The 21,923-nt window shown below is 38.5% G+C and overlaps 1 protein-coding gene across 2 annotated transcripts in view; it reads right to left on the bottom strand.

Moving 5' to 3' along the window:
- Lclat1 (lysocardiolipin acyltransferase 1) overlaps nt 1-21,923 on the bottom strand; it is a 119,970-nt gene that overhangs the window by 36,042 nt on the left and 62,005 nt on the right. For both annotated transcript variants that reach the window (XM_027424407.2, XM_035447593.1), the window contains exons 4-5: nt 18,025-18,171; nt 14,230-14,346 (exon numbers count right to left, since the gene is read on the bottom strand). In XM_027424407.2, the coding sequence (XP_027280208.1) occupies nt 14,230-14,346; nt 18,025-18,171 (264 nt within the window). The remainder of the gene's footprint in view (nt 1-14,229; nt 14,347-18,024; nt 18,172-21,923) is intronic.

Below are 21,923 nucleotides of genomic sequence, written 5' to 3' on the forward strand. Positions count from 1 at the left end.
ACAGAATACAAATGACACATGAAACAAGAGTGAAGAAAAACAATTTTTTTTAAAAAAAGATTCAAGTAGATACATCAGAGGTGGGGTAAAAAAAAAAAATCATAACATGGGTAACTGTGGTGGTGTGAATGAGAATGGCCCATAAGCTCATATATTTGAATGTTTGTTCCTAGTTTGTGGACTGCTTAGGAAGGATTACGAGGTATGTCTTATTGGAATAGGTATGTCATTGGAGGTTTCAAAAGCCCACACCAGACCCAGTCCAATCTCTCTCTTCTGTGTTCTCTCTCTCTCCTCTCATGGTGTCTCTTCACAGCAATATATCAGTAACCAAAATAAAAAATAAATAGCAACCTCTGGTTTGTGGTACATTGTGGCATCAGTACCCTATTAGAAGCCAAAGTTGGCCGGGCAGTGGTGGTGCATGCCTTTAATCCCAGCACTTGTGAGGCAGAGGCAGGCGGATTTCTGTGAGTTCCAGGTCAGCCTGGTATACAAAGCTACACAGAGAAACCCTGTCTCGAAAAACCAAAAGCAGAAAAAAAAAAAAAAAAAAGCCAAAGTCAATGCTGCATATGAACAAAAGTAGACACAATAGTGCTTAACAAAGATAAACAGTGAACTGCTATCATGTCAAGAATGCTAGTGATAGCTAAGAGAACAACAATGAGACAGATACATGTTAGGAAGTTATCTAGCTGTATTCGATAATATTTTCCAAGTTGATACTTAATGGTTACTAACTAACCTAATAAGGAATTCTGACAAATTCCCTGTCAAGGGTCCAGTGCTCTTTCATCCAACTTGGTTTTTTTGTTTGTTTGTTTGTTTGCTTGTTTTTGACTAGAGATAGTCAATGATTACTGATTACTGGAGTTACACACCTAAACACACATTCTTTCTCTAAGATTATGTTAGTCTTCTATGTGATAAATATACAGCATAACTGATTTTTTATGCAATTTGGCTGTAATAGGTTTATCTTATTTGTAATTTTCTTCAGACCATTTTTATTGAACACATTAGCACAGCTGTACTATGTGTATGGCTGATGTTTGGGGTGGGTGGGTAGGTTAAAAACAGAGAGAAAAGCATTATTGAGTGGGAGAAAAGAGATGAAGACCGTCCCATGATTCTTGTCCCAAAGGTTTTAAGATGATAGAAAGAGTTTACAACGTAAGTAACTTGGAAGAGTAGCTCAGCTGTTGAAGACTAGCTGTAGACTCCATAATGGAAGCTGGAGCACTAAAGGAGCTGGTGTGGAAGGTCCTCAGAAAACTAAATGGGGCTGCAAATATGGCTCTGTTGGTAAAAGAACCCAGAGGTAAAGACAGATGCTGTGGTACACATCTATAATCCTGGCACTCCTACAGGGAGGTGAGAGCTAGAGACAGTAGAATTGCCTAGTAGCTTGTGGGCCAGCTAGCAGGAGAAACAGGAGCAGCCTACCTCAACAAGGTAGAAAATAAGGACTCTTGACTCCTAAAAGTTGTCCTCTGACCTTCACACACTGTGGTACTACTGTACTTGTGCACACACACACACACACACACACACACACACACACACACACACACACACACACACACTTACTTTTAAAAAGAAAGTAAATAGAACTAACATTTGATCAAGGAATATCACTCCTGGGAATAGACTGGAATGACTCTAAGTCAGTATAATAAGAAACACCTTTGAGTTCATGTTTATGAAGGCACTAGTCACAACAACCAAGTTATGGGATCTATCTAGGTAGCCATCAACAAGTGAGTATGTAAAGAAAATGCTATATACACAATCAAGTTTTATCACAACCCCAAAAAGAATGAATCATGTCATCAACAAAAAAAGGATGAAACTGAAGATTACTGTAGTAAACAAAATAAACCAGACCCAGAAAGATAAATATCATGATACGTTCCTCTCGTGTGTGTGTGTGTGTGTGTGTGTGTGTGTGTGTGTGTGTGTGTGTGTGTGTGTGTGTGAGTGCGCGCGTGCGAGAGAAAGACATAGAGAAAGAAAGAAAAAGAAAAGTATAAGAAGAAAGGGACCAGTGGGAGAGGGGACAGGAGAGGGTAACAGGGATGATATACTTAAGCGTCATATGGAAGGCTAGAGAGATTGCTCAGTGGATAACAGTGCTTGCTGTACAAGAGTGAGGTCCTGAGTTCAAATCCCCAGGACCCACATACAAAGGTAGTCATGGTGGCACAGTGCCTACAACCCCAGGGCTGCAGGGGCAGAGTGAAGAGAGTTGCTGAGACCGGAGAGCAGCAATGCTTTTCCATGCCTCTGGTGAGCTTCTTTCAACCATTTCCCATAATAGCTACTTCAGCCTACCCACCCCACCACTGCCAGATCACCTAAATTCATCTGCTGTAGAGAACGTAGCCAACAGCAAAGTGTCCCTCTTTTCCCACCACCCAAACCAAAATACATTGAGGCTCAACTCCACTTCTTGCCTTGGAAAGCTTATTGTTATTCCTATTCCCTTCTCATTTTTCAGAAAATAGCTCCATCGTTAATCCCTTTACTTTCAGTTTTACTTGGTGAATCTCAGCTTTAAAAACACTATGCTCCCAAGCGATTTTCCCTTCTGGTTATTTAAGCCCTTCTCTCTCTATCAGCAAGCTCTGTTACACCTCCACTTACATTATTTCTCTACACTCAGCTCTAGCTTCTAATGCTTTAGTCTTATGGAACTTATTCGCTAAGGTCACCAAATGTATGCTTGTTGCTGTACTCAAAGGATTCTTTCAGAATTTATGCCCAAGGATATTTCTGGCTCCTGGAAAGCAATTATCTGAAAGACATCACACAGAAGGCATATCCATTGTCTATGTGAACCCAGCCATGCAATCAGACCCATTACTGTTGAAAATATTGATTCAGATCAAATCAATGCTTACAGAGAGAAATATAACCATTTATAGCCATACACAGAAAAGACAAGGTGGTTTTTTTTTTTTTAATCTCCATCAATTTTGTAAAGATATAAATAAAGCATTTCTTCAGTGACTCTTTTCTGGCATCTTTGGAGTCAAGATGAATCATACTCTATTCCTACTACACATCATCACATGCTCTGTAAGTATCTCACGCGTGGTTCAAGGGAGATGTAAAACTCATGAGGTATAATTACTTTTACTGAGTTTCCTTTAAATGGAACATAATTACTGCAAGAATCTGAAAGGGGGAGGAGGGCACTATTTTGGGATAATGATAAAGATGACAAGGCCAAAAACAAGTAGTAAATGCCTAGAATAATAATAAGGGACAATCTACTCATCAGTTCTGGAGTACCTACACTCATAGTTGCTACACAACTTCTGATTCATTTTCTGTCTTGCCAGAAGTAGAGTTCATGACGGTATAGACAACTTTTGTACCTTAGCTGCTCTGTTTCTTTAAGAAGATTGACCCTGGACTGCAGCCAGACCAGTCTCCACACAATATCACATACTGAGGAACTGTGCCCTCCCAAATTTTCCATTCAAACCACAAGGAACTAATTCAACTTTTAATTACCTAAATTTTCTCTCAGTCTGCTTGTCATAACAGTCCTTTCTCTTGCAACAAATCTGTATATGTCTGTGTGTTGAGACATGTGTATGCATGGGTGCATGTGTGCATAAGCACCTGTGCTGTCAAAGCCAGAGTTCCTGATGTCCTGTGTTTTCCTCACTCTTCATTTTATCTTTTAAGATAAGGTCTCTCACTGAACCTTCAAGCTCATTAATTGGTTGGACAGCAAGGCCCAGGGATCACTCTGTCTCTGCTTCCAGAGTTCTGGGGTTACAAGCTCGTGCCACAGTGTTCAGCCTTTTATGTAGGTGCTATGAAACCAAACTCAAGTCCTCATGTTTGCACAGCAAGCATTTTCCCTGCCCCTCAACTTGACAATCTGCACATGGTTTCTGTACTACTGAATCATACACTGCACTTTATACACTGATCATACAAAGTACTTTTGTACTATTGGATCACATACTTTCTAAATGTGCTCATCATAGATTTTTATGCTGATGCTGTCACCAGCATACCTTGATCACATGATACTGATTACAAGGCAAAGGCCTTGAAGGGAAGGCATAGTATTGTTCATTAAAATTAAATATAAAATTATATATTCACAGAAACATTTTTGTTAGAATATTTACATATATACACCTTTGATCCAGACAAGCTTTCTATAACAGGTTTCTCTTTCTCTGAACTCTACTCATCTTTCAAGTGAAGCCACAGTCCCAGTGTTTCCTGATTATTTCAGATCTTGTCAATGTCCATCCCTGAAATATTCAAATGAGCCTTCATTAAAAATAATAACATAGGAATTGCTATAAGTGACTTACTAAGGAAACTAATAGTGACCAACACAATAAAGATGCTTTTTACAGATAAGAAAGGTTTCTAATTTCTTGTAAAGACTTTTTAAATTGATGTTGTATGTATGTATGAAGGCTTGTATGTACATACATATATGTACACATGCTCGCGGAGAACAGGGAGTCAGCATCCTTGGAGCTGTTAGGAGTTACCTGACATGGTTGTTAGGAACTGAACTCAGTGATCTTAACTTCCAAGCCAGCTCTCTAACATGTTTTAATTTCTATAACCAAAATTAAGTGGGGAACTTCCTTAAATTGAACATTATGAAGACCATTGTGGACCTTAAGACACTGTTCTATGAAAACATGCATTTCATAACTCTGAAAAAATGTCATTCTTTTTAGGCACTTGGATTATAGATTCAGGGTAATTCCCAGGCACTCACAACAGGAATAACAAGAAGTCCCTGTGTAGCTGTGAACTATGGTTGAGTTGCTAAGTCTTCTATAATGGCATCAAAGAACAATCTGAAAAAGCAGTAGTAGTTTAGTGGCTATCTTTGACCAAGGAGTATGAACTACGGGAGCCTAGGAACCAGAGCAAAGCTCACTGCCACTGTAAATTGTGGAGCCCTTGATGCAATGACGAAAACAGGAAGAGCCTAATGCACTGATTTCTAAGAAGGTCAGTGCTAAGGCTTGTGTTTGACTAACTCAGCTTTCCTCAGCTTGGATAATGCCATGTCCTCTCTTCAAGCCCTAAGCACACATACTTTATTACTTGACTTTGGCACTTTGGACCATATTTCACATATTTTATCTTCTGGTAAGAGCCATTTAAAATTCTATGAGGAAATAGGGATATGTTGTAAATAACTACAAATGAAGGATTTTTAAGCTTCTGTTCTCAAAAGTTCTGTTGAGTTTCTCCATGGGATCCCATATTACTGAAATATCACAATATTAACCCAAAAAACTGTGAAGTGTGTGGAGACTAAATCACTTCAATCAAAGTGGCTTTTAATCTACAAATAAGACAACACAAAAACAATTGCCTCAGATTTAAGAACTAAGAAATTTTGTGATACTATCACACTGCCAAAGGCATGTTGTTTATAAGTATATTAAACCACATAATACAGATGATTCTAAATATGATAAATGAATCTAGGAAATTAGAGGCAAATATTTATGTATTTATGAGAGAAAAATATTTCACTACCCACAAAAGTTACCCTGAGCAAGAAAGACAATGTTCATGGTCAAAGACAAAAAAGAATAGCACACAAATGAAGCTCTTGTAAGAGTTCCTATATTAGAATGGCAATATAGAAATATAATAAATTCATATTGTATAATACATAAGATAGCCTAAGCAGAGTGCAAGTGAAAATTGATGCATTAGGTGCTGTGTTGTGTGGAGCTGCTATGATTGACTTGAGAAGAGGCTGTGCACTTCCTTTGCATGTACAAACACACCATCAAGACTTGAAAGTGCTTTAGTATTATTCTATAACACTCCAAATAAGCTATGACTTTTTAATACAAGAAAGTGTACTATCTAGAAAAGGATAAAATCTACAAACCAAACAGAGAAAAACTGCAACCTTCATTTAAAAAGAAAGAGAGAAGGAGAGAAAGAAAGAAAAGAAAGAAAGAAAGAAAGAAAGAAAGAAAGAAAGAAAGAAAGAAAGAAGAAAGAGGGAGGGAGGGAGGGAGGGAGGGAGGGAGGGAGGGAGGAGGGAGGGAGGGAGGGAGGGAGGGAGGGAGGGAGGCATGTCTAGATTAACGACAAACAAGATAAACCTTTTTTGGACAAACCCAAAAAAGAAACACAGCATATTCACAATAAAGTTATATACAAAACCAAAAGGCAGCCATAAGCTCCTGTTAAATGAATTCCTTGATTTAAGAGTTCGGTGAGTTTATTCAGGCCAAATTCTGACCTTGCTGAGAACAAATATTCATGTAAACAGGAGGCTCGAGCATTGTTACATACACTTCGTATTCTTACCTGCAGCTCTCTTATAAGTCTTGTTTTAAGCAATATTCTACGGGCATTTTGCATGCAGCTGCCATACACTAAGTTGCCAGTATAACAGTCCAGCAACCTCTCTACTGGGCTTTCTTTTCTATCACTTTTGCCTTCAGAGGGAAAACTGGGAGAACATGCCAGTGTATGTAACAATGCTCTCATGGTCAGTGTACAGGACAAAAGTCATCACACAAAGGCAACACCACAAGTTTTACTTACAGATGTTTCTTCTTCCACAATTCTGAATTTTAAAATAAACATTTCATAAATGTCAGCAATAGCAATTTGCAGGGCTATCCTTAATATATACATCCTAATAGGACCCCGATATGCGGGGATAGACAAGAGTTTTAAATGAGTAAAATGAATCAAGTACGAAATGTTCACTCATTTATAACAATGGTAACTCTGTAACACTGAACACATTCTGGGAATCTTTGTTAGTGGTGCTATAAAGCAAGCAGACCTTGTACGCAGGCCCTCCTTCCATTATACCCATCCACTCCTTGACAACTATCTGACATTAGGAAAACAGTATATGACCAAGGACAAAAATCTCTCCTACTAAAGGTGAGTGGGACGGAGTGACACAAAGCTGCCTGACTGTCCTTGTGGCAACATCTCAGAACTGAAACTTGCTGATAGCAATTCTAACACTGGAAACATAAGAACCTCATTCTCAATCTTATTTGAAGACAGCCTGTATAACAGAGTACCAAGTATGATGAAAATAAACAATGAGGATTTTTTAAAGACACATTTCTATACAGATTTTTATATAACTAAGTTCAACTACAGTTACAAGAAACATGTTACTACATTTCTCTTTTAAAAAATATACACAATAATAAGGGGTCTTCACTCTTCTGTCTGAAATAGTAGCTACTATCTGCATCCACCTCAAGTGGCCTTCCAGACTGCCACATATCTGACTTCACAACAGAGAAGTCCTGCTGCATGAGATTCTGCCTAGGGCTGAAGTTCCAGAAAGCAGGTGGCAGGCTACTACAGCTAAGTAAAAGATAACTCTTTGCTCTGGTGATCTAGGAAGCATAGCCTTTGCTGTCCCTTTAGAAAGGTAGGATAAGACTGTACTAAAGCCACTATGTGATCAACTGTGTGGAGTGTTCCACTAGACAGAAAGCAGAAACAGGGAACAGCCTGGGGTAAGGTCCTTAGAAACAGAAGAGATGATTAAAGAACTGTAGGTTTAATATGGACAGAAGGAACCAGGGGAAAAATTCAAAAGCAAAAGGTATAACTGAGAATGGTCAGGTAATTTAACGACTGGCTTACACTGCATGAAGAGGCCTTCAGATAGTGAATTTTAAAAAGTGAGAATGGAGGGCTATCTCTTATAGACAAGTCCACTTTCTTCCATGTCCTTTGTTTCCCACAGTACTCAGCAGTTAAGAGCACTGGCTGCTTTTTCAGAGGACCTGGGTTCAATTCCCAGCACCCACACAGTGGCTCATAAGCATCTGTAACTACAGTTCTAGGGGATCCAATACCCTCTCTTTTGGCCTCGAAGGCACTGCTCATGTCATGTAGTACAAATACACACACACAAGTAAAACACCCATGCACATTAAAAATACACAATTAAAAAGAAAGTGGCTTTCTTTCAATCATAAAAAACAGAATGGAATAATATGAAAGAGCCATAAATCTTTAAATGCCGTTTTGAAAAATGCCTCTCTCTCTAATTCTCACTTCATATGCTACCAGTGTCTTGATGTCCCCAGGATACTTTTTACCTTTACTTAGACAGTACACTAAAATTGTTTTCCAAACTCTACAGCCCTCAAGAAAAATAGGTGTCTAAGAACAATTTCTGAACAAATAGACACACATATGATTATCCTAGGGTGGTGTTTTACTGAAGGCTACCTGGCAGCAGTGTCTAGAGTAGATTAGCAAAGGGGAAGTCAGAGCAGGGGAGTCAGAAGGACAAGAATAGAGAAAGGGAGAAGCAGTGGCCCCAACACCAACAGGGACATAAAGGACATAGAAGAAGTTGGGCGCATCTGTGAGATGGTCCCGAGGTCTCAGGAGAATGAAGATCAAATAAAGAAAGGGAAAGATTTTTCAAGAACCTGGAGAAAATTTACACATTTGAGTAATCAGGCTAAGGAAATTTCGCCAAAGAAGCTAATCATTGTAAAGACAGGAAAACTGAAATCTAGTTGAACAGTATTCTGGTAGAGCAGAATGCATATATTAACAAATAAGAAACATGTTGTAAACTGATTATTATAACTTTAAGAACAACTATAAAACAGACTGGCTATGTGCACATGCTGAAGCAGACAGAACCAGAAGAGAGAGAAGATCTCTCAGAGGCAACTGCTGAAGGCTCTGGCTAATTTTCTTTTTTGTAACTAATTTTCCAACTTGTAATAAATGTTCTTTTCATAATAAAAAATAAATGCCTTCATTTTTTTAATAGAAAGAGACCCTATACTGCAAACATCAAGTTATGAGGCATATCTGAGACTTAATGGCTAAGACAAGGAAAAGGATGGGGCCCTGATCTGAAAGAACAGGCACTTCAAATATAATTTTGAGAATGGTTGCAATTGTTTATACTCTAGAAGAAATACAAAGCAAATACACAAAGACAATCGAGGCATCTGGAATAAAAGAACTTATCTGTACAGTATACTAGACATAATAGGTGTTTTATTTTAAGATAGGAATATTCTATTCCAAATGTTCACTGATCCCTAGAGAAAAGGAGATGGTCTTAGTAAATAAAGCTATTACACAAAACAAGTTACTATAACAAAAACTACACACACACTTAAACAAAATTTATAATACACCCAAGGAGCTCAGAGTGAAATCTTTGGAGGGTTGCTATAGGAACAAATTTTGTAGTATTTGTAGCAGAAAAACTGTGAACTTATTATATTGAGACGTGCATGAAACAAATCTAATTTCAAATTACAATCTTTCTACTCACCAACACAACCACAGACAAGTTGCTCAAGGAAGCCTGCCTGTTCAGGTATGGTACATGGCTTAGTTGGGAGAATTACGTGGCATGTATGACAATAGGTTGGGAGGTTAGTTACTGTAAACCCAGGATGGCACCACCAGCAGGTCTGGGCCTGAAGTTAAGTGTCTACATGTGTAAAAGGCATCACGAATGAGTCTACTACACAGGCAAGGTCAGGGAGAACATGTATGACTCTATATCTAGAACATGATAAGCATATGTTAATGGCAGGTGGCTGTTTCAGATATATGCATTCCATCATTTTTCACGAAGCTTGTCATAAGCTGGCTCTCTAAGAAGATAAAGATGGGATCTGTCCGCAATGAAAAGCTCAGGTTTTTTTTTTTCTTCTTCTTCGTTTTTGTTTTTGCTATAGATGGGCGTTAAAATGAGCAGAGAAAAGAGAAGTGCCATTCACAGCGTGTAAATCACCAAGTCACGTAAGTGACCTGTGTGCTCGACCCACTGATCAATACATAGTCTCTTCTTAGGTCTTGTAATGCATATGTAGCACAGTCAACAGCCAGGATCTGCTCCTTATAACATGACCACAAAGAAAAGTCAAATGTTAATCTACAAAGATATCTGCAAATGTGGGGAAGTAAAATAGGTCTCAGAAAATATTCTTGCAAATGTCAAAGGCCTAGTGTACAATCACATTTTTTAACATAATGGAAAGGTCTTGGCATATTTATAAATGGCTCTCAGCAATTAAGAAAAGTGCCATGAAAGGTCAGGGTGCATGGCATTTAATGCCCCCAATACTTAATTGTTTGTATGTCTGCCTATCTTCCTTGCCATCTTTCACATGCTGCTGAGAAGGGTGGCTAAAACACCATCCTGGGAGAGGCTCACTGACTAAAATAAATGGAGTGTTTGCTGCACAGGATGGTGACCTATGCTGGCTTTATTCCTTCCCTATATAAAGCCACTGCAGCAACAGATTGTCAGCAGGCAGGTGCAAATCAAGCCTCAAGTTCATGAAGTTGAAGCCCCACAATGTTGCTGAAGCCTAAGCTGCCTATGAATGTACTGCCATTGCTTACAGTTTTCTCATAGCAAAGAAAGGCTACGAAAACCAACACAGGAGTGCAACAATAACTCTTTCCACCAGCCACCTGAGTTCGGCTGCCACATTAGTGCCCCCAAGTAACACACAGTCTTATATTAGTTACAATGCTGCTGGCCAATGACTAGGATTTCTTATTTGCTAGCTCAGTCTTAATTATCAACCGTAACTACTAATCTATATATTTTATAAAGATTTATCGAGGACACCAGCGGCATGTGTCCTCTCTTCCTGGATCACATTGAGACTCTCTCCCTTTCCTACATTTCCCAGAATCCTCCTTCTCTCCTAGTCCCGCCTAACTTGCTTCCCTATTGGCCAACAGTGCTTTATTTATCAACCAATAAGACAAACATATACACAGAAGGACTTCCCCCATCACAGGAGAGCAAGACACAGGTCCAACAGGTATCAAATATGCATAAAATTCAGTGTTAAAAGTTGGCAATTCTCTTTTCCCTAACAAATCAAAGGGCTTATTCAAGTGTGCTAATCCAAATTACCCAGTGGGAATTTACTTTTTCTTTAGTGGTTAACTCAGTGCCATCCAGGTTCATGGAAAGGCTATATCCTCCATTTCTACCTATGTAGATTTTATGCATATGAGCTAAGCATAAACAGAAATTGACTTGTTTTAATTTTTAAAAAGAAACAACTGATTTCAAACGTAAAACTTAAACATACTTACATGATCATTTGGAGTCTTAATAGATAAGCCAATTTGCTTGGTGACTCTATTAATAGACTAAAGTTATGACTCTGAGATATTACATTTTTAAACAGGCAGGACTCCAAACAACATTTAAAGAACTGACTGTTACTCTACAAGCTGTCTTCAGCTCCCACAGGCTAATGTCTGCAAGGTGACTGCTTGGTCCAGGACTGACCCTTTCTTGTACTTCCTCATCCACAAATGTTCTTCCTGCCTACCCAGCTCACACAGTCTCCAGTGTTCAAGGGAAACTCAGCTTCTTACAGGATTCACACATGAATATTCAGTACCACGGGACCCTCTTAAATGAGCACATTGTGCTATTTAGCATAATATGTGCATAAAGCTTAGCACTTAACATACATGTTAATTTGGACATTTGTCACTGTGTACCATTTGAATCTCTATCCATTTAGAATATAAACTTCTTGAAGACAAAATCCTATCTCAAACTGGACCATACTTTAAAACAAATGTTTACATCTTTTTCTCCTGCTTAGTCAGGCTAGCCTTATTTCAGGTTGTTTCAACAGAACTCCGTGCTGTTGAAATCATTACTTGTTGAAATCAAAGAAAAATTATAAATCACCAAAGCTTATAATGAATAGTGTCTGGAGGCAATGGTTTCAAGGTTTAATATTACATTATACATTTTATTATAAGTGATAATAAAAACAAAAAAATGAAGTCCTTTCCCTCTAAATTAGTAACTATTTTTGAGTTTCATTATTTCAGTACTTAAAAAAGAAAAATGATCATATATTGAAAAGTTCTGTGCTTAGGAGTCCATATGAATCACCCATAACAAACACCTACCAGTATTAACATACAATGCTCTAAAAAGCATGCTAGGGTACTATTTTGTATTATTTTTGGGAACTTTTTTTTTTTTTAAGATTCAACACAACTAATGCTGATTATCTTCATTTGCTGGGCAATTCCACATCCTCAAGAAAGGAAGAACCTAGCAAGACTATAAAGCAAGTACACAGATGGTAAAAATTAAGACACTCAAAGCAAGCTGCAATTACTATTACAGAAACAGCCTACTTGTAAAACATTACATAATTAGTGTTACATTTTTGAGTTGAGTTTTCCAAGTATTCTCAGTCATGGTAAAATAGACTCTTAAGAAAGACATGGGCTCCTTTCCTTGTCTCCCTCTTGTCCTGCTCAGTAATGCCTGCTCTGGCTTGATCCTTAACTCCTGATATTCTGAACTCATGGTTGCCTGCCTCTGCTGTCTATGCAATAGACAGCTGCAACACTAAACTCAGCTGCAAGTCAGAATCATGAGGACGACACTTAACGGTGACTTGTTTTAATGTGCAGTCTTTAGGGTTCTACTGGGTCACTAATTATAAGGCCATTTGTTGTAACAACAAGCTTTCTTTTCACAATGCACTGTCAAAAACAGATCTCCACAGCCTGAAGATCAGAGAACTGTGCTGGGCCTCCTTTTGAGTCTTCTGTTCTTTTCTAAAGGAACACCCTGGACTCAGTGGCCTCTAAGATCCTCTTCACTGCTGGACCTTGGTGCAGACCTTACTCTTCATTTGAACCCCATCTCCTCCCAAGGAACCAAATCTGTCCTCAGCACTGCAAGCAGTGTGTGCCTCCCTAGTCTGTGCCTGCTCCTCTTGTCATCTCACACAGCATACCAATATCTGCCTGGGACCATTGTCCTTCCATTATCTGGTCATCTTTTTGCCTTTCTTTAGATCCTTTCTTAAAACCATCCAGCTCACTCAGGTTATGACAGTGTTTTTGTGGTCTGGAGAGTAACTACAATTATACTCTAAATGAAGGAGCATATGCACTCTGTTCAACACTAGTCCAGTAGCTGACTCTTCACCTCGCTGTCTGCCCTTGTTCTGTATGACAATGAAAACTTCGGTGGAGGCTTGTGAAGAAGAAGTGAACTCAGACACTGAAAGTATTTAGCACAATGCCTGATACCTGTAAATACTCAATGTCAGTGCTATTACTATTTTAACAATCATCGGCATGTTTCTCCTTTTTCAGTACAGGTTTCTAGCCCACAGTTCTAAATGAAATAAACAGAACCACTGCCTGGTTTTCTTACAAAGGCAAACGAGATATCTCATCTGAATTTCTCGATCTCTTTTTTTTTTTTTTTTTTTTTTTGATATATATAGGGTGTGGGGAGGGGAATCAGTCATTATTTCTGGCAGGAAAAATTACTACATGAGGTTACTGACTAATGCTCTGAGTGACAACTAAGCAATATACATTTCTCAAAGTGTGCAGTGAAGTTATAAGGTTGCTAGATTTCAGAACAGAGACATAACAAATATACTCTGATCAACTATAAAGTAATCTCCCCATTATCTCGTCTGTATTAAGAATGTTTTAAGTAAAAGATATGTCCCAAAGTCATCTTCTATTACCTGAGAAATACAATGTGTTTCCTGATGTCACATATACTTTTAAAGAAATCACTAAATACACACAACAGAAACCATATTGTTGAGTCTAAGTTAGACACTAAAGTGGTATCTAACACCAGAGAGAAGAGAGATGAGAGAGTGAGCACACCACCTGTATGCCTTTACCCCACTTTCCATAGACATGAAGAACACCACCCTTCATGAGCTTCTACATGCAGACAGGCAAAGCATACAGTATCCACTGGCAAAGTCCACATCATATTAGTTATGATCACAGAATTTCAAAAATAACCAAACTGACCATGGGCAGTTTTGGTTTTACCATCCCAATGTGATTTTAGACGAGCAACAAACGTTTCTTCAAAATCATAGTACTTAGATGTAACGTAGATTTGTTTTAGCAGATTATACTGTATATCTTAAAGCACATCAGATTCTAAAAGAACAGTGATGCCATTTAGGGAAAGAAGTGGACCTTCTCTTACATAATGCTTCAAGGCCTTTCATGTTATACACAGACAATTTTATGGCAAATAGCATTTAGAAGAGGACAGTGATTATTAGTCACAGGTCAGTACTATCCTAATATGGCTCAGTAGATGTCAGAGAGCTGCATATAAAGCTCAGAAGTCTGTGTCACATTTATTTTAAACACAATTTTAAGATTAGCGCTTACCTTCTCTTAGACGGTCCACCACAAAAGTAAAGCCAGTAGTTCTTGGATGTAAGACATATTCATATTTTTGAAGTCCATTCTTCTCAGCAAAATCATTACTCCGCGCCTTGTTATTTTCTAAACAAAATAATAGACCATCAGAAGCCATAAAGTAAAAGACAGTGAGGTAAGGAAAAGTTTCTTGGATTAAAAATGCCACTTTTATGACTAGGCGTGGTAGGCACAACTTTCAATTCTGGGACTCAGGAGGCAGAGGCAAGCAGATCCTCAGGAGTTCAAGACCACGTTAGCCCCCCTAGTGAATTCCAGGCCATCTAGGATTAATAGGGAGACCTTGCCTGCCCCCCAAAAGACACTTACATATTCCCTTGTTACAAGCAGTATACAAAGATGATGCAAACATTTTGAGTATGTGTGAGTGCTTTGCCTGCATATGTGTCCCAGTCTGTGCAGTGCTCAAGGATGCCAGAAGAGGGCATCAGATTCCTTGGAACTGGAGTTACAGATGGAACTGAGCAGCCATGTGGATGCTAGAAACCAAACCAGGTTTTCTACAAAAGTATCAAATGCTCTTAACCACTGAGCCATTTCTCCAGCCCCAAATGCAAATATTTATAATCCTTTACAATCTACTGGTATGTGTGTGGATATATCTAAATATATGTTATAAACAGAGCCTTAGTAAGTTCTCTTAAATTTATATCCCAAATGTTAAATTTAGAAGACTTCACAAAAGCCAATATATATAATGAAAATTAAGATATAAAAACCAAAACACTAATAAGTTAAAATTTTCATTAAAGATAATCTTTATGTGAGGTGAGGATATAATTCAGTGATACAGCAAGGCCCTAGATTCAATCCCCAGCACCATCAATAATAATAAAATGCTTAAATAATGGAAGTTCAAATATAATATAAAATGCTAATAAAACTGAAAATTAACAAAATACAAGGTTCTAGACATCCAAAAGAAATAGCCAGCAATCAAATATATCAGATCAACATTTTCTTTAACCCAAAAATTTAGGCTTCAAAGCAAAGTGAAATATCTGCATTGCTCAAGCGCAGAGTGGCTAATATTACTAACCAAAACCGCTGCACAACAAAATAAGCACATGATTAGCACATCATGTACAAACATCTGAACATGGTTTGGCTGAATATAGTTACAGAGACAAGTATATGTTCCAATTGTTGGCAATAACTTTTTTTTTTCCATTCCATGAGGTCACTTTACAAATTCCAAGAACCAAACTCATTATTCAGCAAATACAATTGGGAAATAAAGTGTTCAAAATTTGGCCTTGACTAGGGATCGTGAAACACCTTCTGATGACAGCAGACATTAGGGCCTATAGCTCAGCTCTATTTGGAAACTTACAGACAAGTATGAGGATTACAGCTACATAAGCACTACTTTCCTAGAAGTAAATTTAATTGGTGAGTTCTCCAGTCCTGCAGCAACCACAGATGCACCCCACAACACAATATCCAGCAGACACTCTTATGGAAGGTGTTGGGTCATTTCTGACAGAGGCACTGAGTCAAATGCCCACAGCTTCCTTGGCAACTACAGGGAAAGGCTTTGGACGTGAAGATCAGGAGGCTCATCCTGACCAGTCTGTGAATTCTCCTGGACACAGGGTGATAAAACAGTACTTCTGTGACAGCTAGCTGACAGACCTCAGATGGGGTTAGGAGTACCAGAGTCACCAGAGAGAAGAGCAGTTTGTTTTCCAGTTGTTGGTGACTGGGGATCCTCAGGTATAACTGAGTTCTGTTACAGATGTGAATGCAAACATATGCAACTCTGAAATGTACAGTCACCCTCTGGGAAGTTGGAAATAATCAGACAAATGAGTGTGGCAATGTTCTCTTCCCTCTCCCTCCACCCACCATTCCCAGGCCATCATTATTAGTAACTGCACTAGCATCCCATTTTCCAACCGCAGCCTCCTGTCAGCTCACGCCCTCCAACTTTCCCACTCCAGCACTGCTTCCACCCACACCCACAGAACTGCTGGCCACTCTGATCTTCTCAAGCCACCCAGGCATGTTCCAACCTCAGGCCTGTGCAGCTGTTGTTCAGTTACCCAGAAGGCCTCTTGCTGCAGATGCAGTCTTCTGTCTTGAACATATGGCCCTACTTACAAGGAAACTTAATACAGAGGCTTGCCCTGACCACCTTACAGACCAGCACCCTGCTCCCTTCCTTTGCTCTCTATCTACCCGCCCTGCTTTATTTTTCTACACAAACTCTTAGGACATTTGTACATATTATTAGCTTATTCCCCATCTGACATTAGATCTGAGAAAGGAAATTAATTTTGTATATAAAGTTTCAGACACTAAGATATTTACTAAAGAAACTTCACGTACAAGAGTATCAAACTGTATGTAATATCATTGTTAAAACTAGAAATAACTTTTCTTTCCAGCTCAGGAAAATGGAACTAACAATTAGACCCTAACCACTGTGATGGCTAATTTTGTGTAAACCTGAAAGCTTGTCACAACCCAGAAGCACCTGCAAAGTCATAACGAGGAATTACCTAGATCAGTGGGCATGTCAGGGGGACTGTCACCCACTTTGGGTGGCATCATCTCCTGAAGAAGGGTTCTTGAGCAATATGAGAAGAAAGCTAGCTCACAGCAAGCAAGCAATGATGCACTATTCTCTCCCTGCTCTGACTGTGGGTGCAACTGGCTGTCTGAAGTTCCTGCCCTGACTTCCATACAGTAATAGACTGTGACCTGCAACTGAGAGCTGATACAAACCCTTTGCTCCCCTAAGCTGCTTTCAATAGAGTATTTATCATAACAACAGAATAAAACTAGGACAGCATAAACATTTATTTCAGAGGTTTCGGTGAAGGTGTTTTTCAGATAGGATTAATAATTCCATCATTAGAGTAGTAAGGCAGATTACTTACTCCACAAAGCAATAGGTCTCTATGACAAAATAATGGCCCAAATGGACCAAAATTTCAAATTGTGTTCAATCATGGGCTGTGGGATTACAGCAACCTTTGAGTATACTTCTGTGTTTTTAAATTTCCTAATATATACTGTTTCCCGTAACAAAAAGTTATAACCAATTATAGTATATGAAACCAGAATGTATATAAAGTAATAGTAAAACACATTAATCTAAAAATACACAATCTAGTTTCAGAATTTAAAGTGAAATATAAAATGATGTGATAGGATTTTTAAAAATCCAAATTTAAAGTTAACTTTAATAATTAAAACATATTTTAAATTAAATAAATTTTTGTAAATTAGAAATACTTTTGTTAGCTCATTAAAAAACGAAAAAGGAAGGAAGGAAGGAAGGAAGAAAAAAGAAAGAAAGCATGTAATTTCCCCAACTCAATTAAAAGTATTTAAAAATACTTTAAGGTCCATGACTGGTCTACTTTCTCTATATGGCAAACATGGCTTTGGCAAGCTGGCCCTAAGATGTAAACACCATTTTACCTTAAAAAATATAATGTAGAACTGGGAATAGAGCTCTGTAGTAGCAGTCACCATTTTACTCTTTGAGACACTGACTCACTGAATTTCTCAGGCTGGTCTTAAATTTGTAATCTGCCTGCATCGTTCTCCTGAGTATCTGGACCTTTAGGATTGGACCACCATGTCTAGCTTGGGTACCATTACTTAACTCAGTGACCTTGGGGTCATCCATTAATTTTGTTGATATTCACATACCTCATGTTAGGAATAAGAAGATTTAACTAGTGGTTTCTAAGTTTTTTAATTCTGTGACCGATACCCAGGCTGCCTTACCTGTGAGGTCAGTTCCTTCTGGAAAGATGAGAAGTTGTAGTGGTTCATGGATGTCACAAAAATAATCAATCATGTCTTCAAAATGGCTCTTATCATCCTTCCACTTCCTATGAATAAAGATAAAGGCAGCAGCTTGCATGGCCCAGCCTAGGAAAAATTTAAAAAGCATTTGTATGATCTTCAAAAGCAATTATCCACATCCTACTAAATACAACCCGAGTCTTCAAGTTTTTACTATATTTACTATCATAAGCACTCTATAATATACCATAAATTTAGCACTAATTTTGGATTAAACAGATAACACATAAGCCACAGTATGTTTAAAGGAATTTGGTGATCCTGGGGTTTGCAAAATTCTTAAAAACCTCCATTAAGCCACAGCTTGCCACTACAATCTTAAGGCACTACTGTTTACCAAGTAGTAAAAAAAGAACTTTCTCAGGTCATAGAAGAATTCTCTAATATTTCATTTTCTGTACTCTCAAACTAAATGCAAATGCTATTTTCAACACTAATCACCAGAGTTTACTTAAAAAGGAGATTTTTAGAATGTTAATAAGTACATTCCTTGGAGTGTGTATGTGCTCACACTGCCTATCTCGGGGATAGATGCACCTTATTACTGAAAAAGTCACCTTTATAAGCCCACTTGTGTTTCAGATGCCTGCCCATCCTTTCCTGGCAACCCTTCCCTGACTACAGCCGCCTGAGCTTCTGTGGGAGATGCCTAACTCAGGACAGCCTATGCAGTCTAGGAAGGCAATGACAAAGCACAAAATGCTTGGGCCCCACATAATAACTCTGGGTCAACCAGATGTCCATTCTGTCTTAAACTTTTACCTAGGACCATAGGAAAGTAAACAGTGTGAAGCAAAGGCAGTTAGGCAATAAAGACAGCATGTGTAGTGAAGGCCCAAAGTTCTCGATGCTGAGCCAATCATAGAGCTGCTTCTGATTCCTAACAAAAAACTTTAGTCCCCAGTCTTGCCAGCCTATGTGTGGGTCCATCTCCACAACGGCCATGAGAGTCTTCCTCTCTAACTTTCACACAATAACTGCAACACTCGTCTCAGCAGCTAAGGATGATGGGTAATGCCTTGCAAACATGCAGTACTGTTATGGAATACAGATATGCCATGGTTACCTACTCCCTTATAACTTAGGCTAAGACCAATCTGATAATCTCTTTCCTCTACTAGAAATCTTTACTCTGAGTATATTTATTAGGGGTAAGCTTTCCTGACATTTTTCAGGTTTTTCTGTTATACTTCTTGGTGACCCCCTTCTCCCATTTTTTTCTGTCTTTAGTTGAAATGAAGAATTTTTCCCCTTCCATTGTTCTCTAAAATTCAGGCTTTCCTGGAACTCAACCATCCCATTTGTCCACGCATCCTATCAATAGCTATTTCTGTCTAACAATGTCAGGCAGAATTATGTGCCACGGGGACAGTATGGCTGCCACAGATATTACTGCCCATAACATGAAACAGGGACATCCTACCCCTTGGCAGACAGTGTGCTGACTTCAGCTGGACTGGCTTGGAAACAGAACATCCACTTCATTCCTTCACTTTTTCACCCTTCTATATTTGGTGAGACTGTTGAACCATGCAACTCCATCAACATTGAGTTCAACTATTAATCTCCACCAACCAAAACAGCTCTTAATTCTACCACTGTGTAAACAGGAAGAGTGCAGCTTAATTTAAGTTAAATTTTTAAAAAATAAGATAATGCCACGAATGTATGCTTCTTACCAGCACCCTTTTTACAGGATTTGTAGGACTCATTCAACTGTTCCAGACTGTTTACTTTTCTATCACGTTCCTAAACTTGACAGAAATGTTTTTAATATGTACACTTGACCCCAAGTTTGCTGACCTCTTTGCTTCTGTTAGTCCTTTCTTTTGAAAATTGTTTCTGTCCTCACATTCCTGAAATGTATTTTTGGTTCTTAACTTTGGAAGCTGGTTTGGCTAAAAATAGAATTGAGGTTCCAAATCACTGTTTCCTCAGAATTTCAGAGCATTTCCCACAGCCCTCTATCCCTCAGTGCAGCCAGTGCGGCTAGCATCCAGGAAGAAGCCAAACCAAAGCTCATCCATGCAACAACCTACCAACCACCCCCACCCCAGCTTTTATGATTTTCTCTTTTGTCCTAATAACTGAGCTTATTTTAACAATCATAGTTTTGTTTTTAATATTTGCCAATGGTTCTTTTCTACACCAGCTCTTTTATGAGAAAAAAAAGTGTAATTATAAAAATAATGTTTGGTGAATGCTAACTAACAATGTGCTTAATACTATCCTGAGCACTTCATTTCATTTAATTCTTAAGACAACAATGAATCAGGTAACAGTTACTATCTACTGCATAGATGATGCACTCTTAAATGCCTCTTATTATGTAGCCCAAGCCTGGACTAGCCTCAAACTCACTTTGTAGCTCAGGCTGGCCTTTGAACTCACAACAACCTGTCTCCTGGCATGCTATTTATTCTTACTTTGTTGGCTTGAAATCACAGCATCCAATGTCTTAAATTAGTGTGAAGGGGCTGGAAGACATGGATCAGTGGGTAAGAGAACAAACGTACTGCTCCCTCAGAGGACCCAGCTTTGGTTCTCACCATCCATGTCAGATAGTTAGCGACCATTCATGACTCCAGCTCCAAAAAATCTGACACCTCTAGATGTTCACAGGCACCTGTACTCATGAGCACATGTTTACACACAGGAACACACACACATAACTTAAAACAATGTTAATAAATCTTTATAAAATCACTGCAAGGTACATGTTAAACAGCTTGCCTCCAACATGCACTTGAATTTCTCTAAGTATATCATGTATAACATATAGGCTCAGAGAACTATTACTATTATTCCTATTAAAGTCCAACTATGTAAAACAATCAACTCTTTAAAGCTGTACAGTTTCTACAAATGTTTATTTATACCATGTTCAAAGATGTAAAGAATGTTCTAGGGCTGGCAAGAGACAGCTCCAAAACTAAAGCCTAATGCCCTGAGTTCAACCCCATGACCTCCCATGATAGGAGAGAACTTACGGCCTCAAGCTGTCCTCTGCCCTCCACATGTTCACAATGGCACCCACATGCACACACATAAATAAATGTAAAGAAAAGAAAAAAGGTGGCTGCACTGCCCAACCTCTCTCTCCCACTACAGTCCTTCCCTGGAGCCTGTATCATTTTTCCTTCCACTTACATGGCAAATCTCTTTCATGGAAAAATTGTTTTCAAAATAAATATATCACAAGAACATCTTGCAAGGAATTGTTTCCTATTTTACTGTCACCAATGCATATTTTATCCATGCTTAAAAATACTTGGATTTTACCTAACCTTAATGAAATTTTCAAAACATGTATCTTCATAACATTTATTTAAACTTTCAGAGCTAATTAATGGCAGTGCAATTTAAAATGAAAATCAATCTATATGTCTCATCTTTTTCATGATTTCCCATGCATTGTCCTCACCTGAATTTCTACGGGAAGAATGTGTGGTCTTGGCTAGTCCCACTCCTGCCATCTTTTTTTATTAAAACCCCAGGGTCACAGCATCAGCACCAATCACCTCTCAAGGAAAGGTGAGAAATCCCTGGGTACTCTGTGTCCTACCAAAGCCTTTAACCTATAATTCAGCTTTGTTCTTCCTTACATTCCTTTTCATTAAGATGTAGAGTTTGTCTCACTATTTGCAGATGATATGATAGTCTACATAAGTGACCCGAAAAACTCAACCAGGGAACACCTGCAGCTGATAAACACCTTCAGCAAAGTGGCAGGATACAAGATTAACTCAAAAAAATCTGTAGCCCTACTATATACCTATCGATGTCACATTGGTGAAGAAAGAAATCAGAGAAGTATC

This window comes from Cricetulus griseus, chromosome 7 (genome assembly GCF_003668045.3).
Source record: "Cricetulus griseus strain 17A/GY chromosome 7, alternate assembly CriGri-PICRH-1.0, whole genome shotgun sequence".
Taxonomy (NCBI): Eukaryota; Metazoa; Chordata; class Mammalia; order Rodentia; family Cricetidae; genus Cricetulus; species Cricetulus griseus.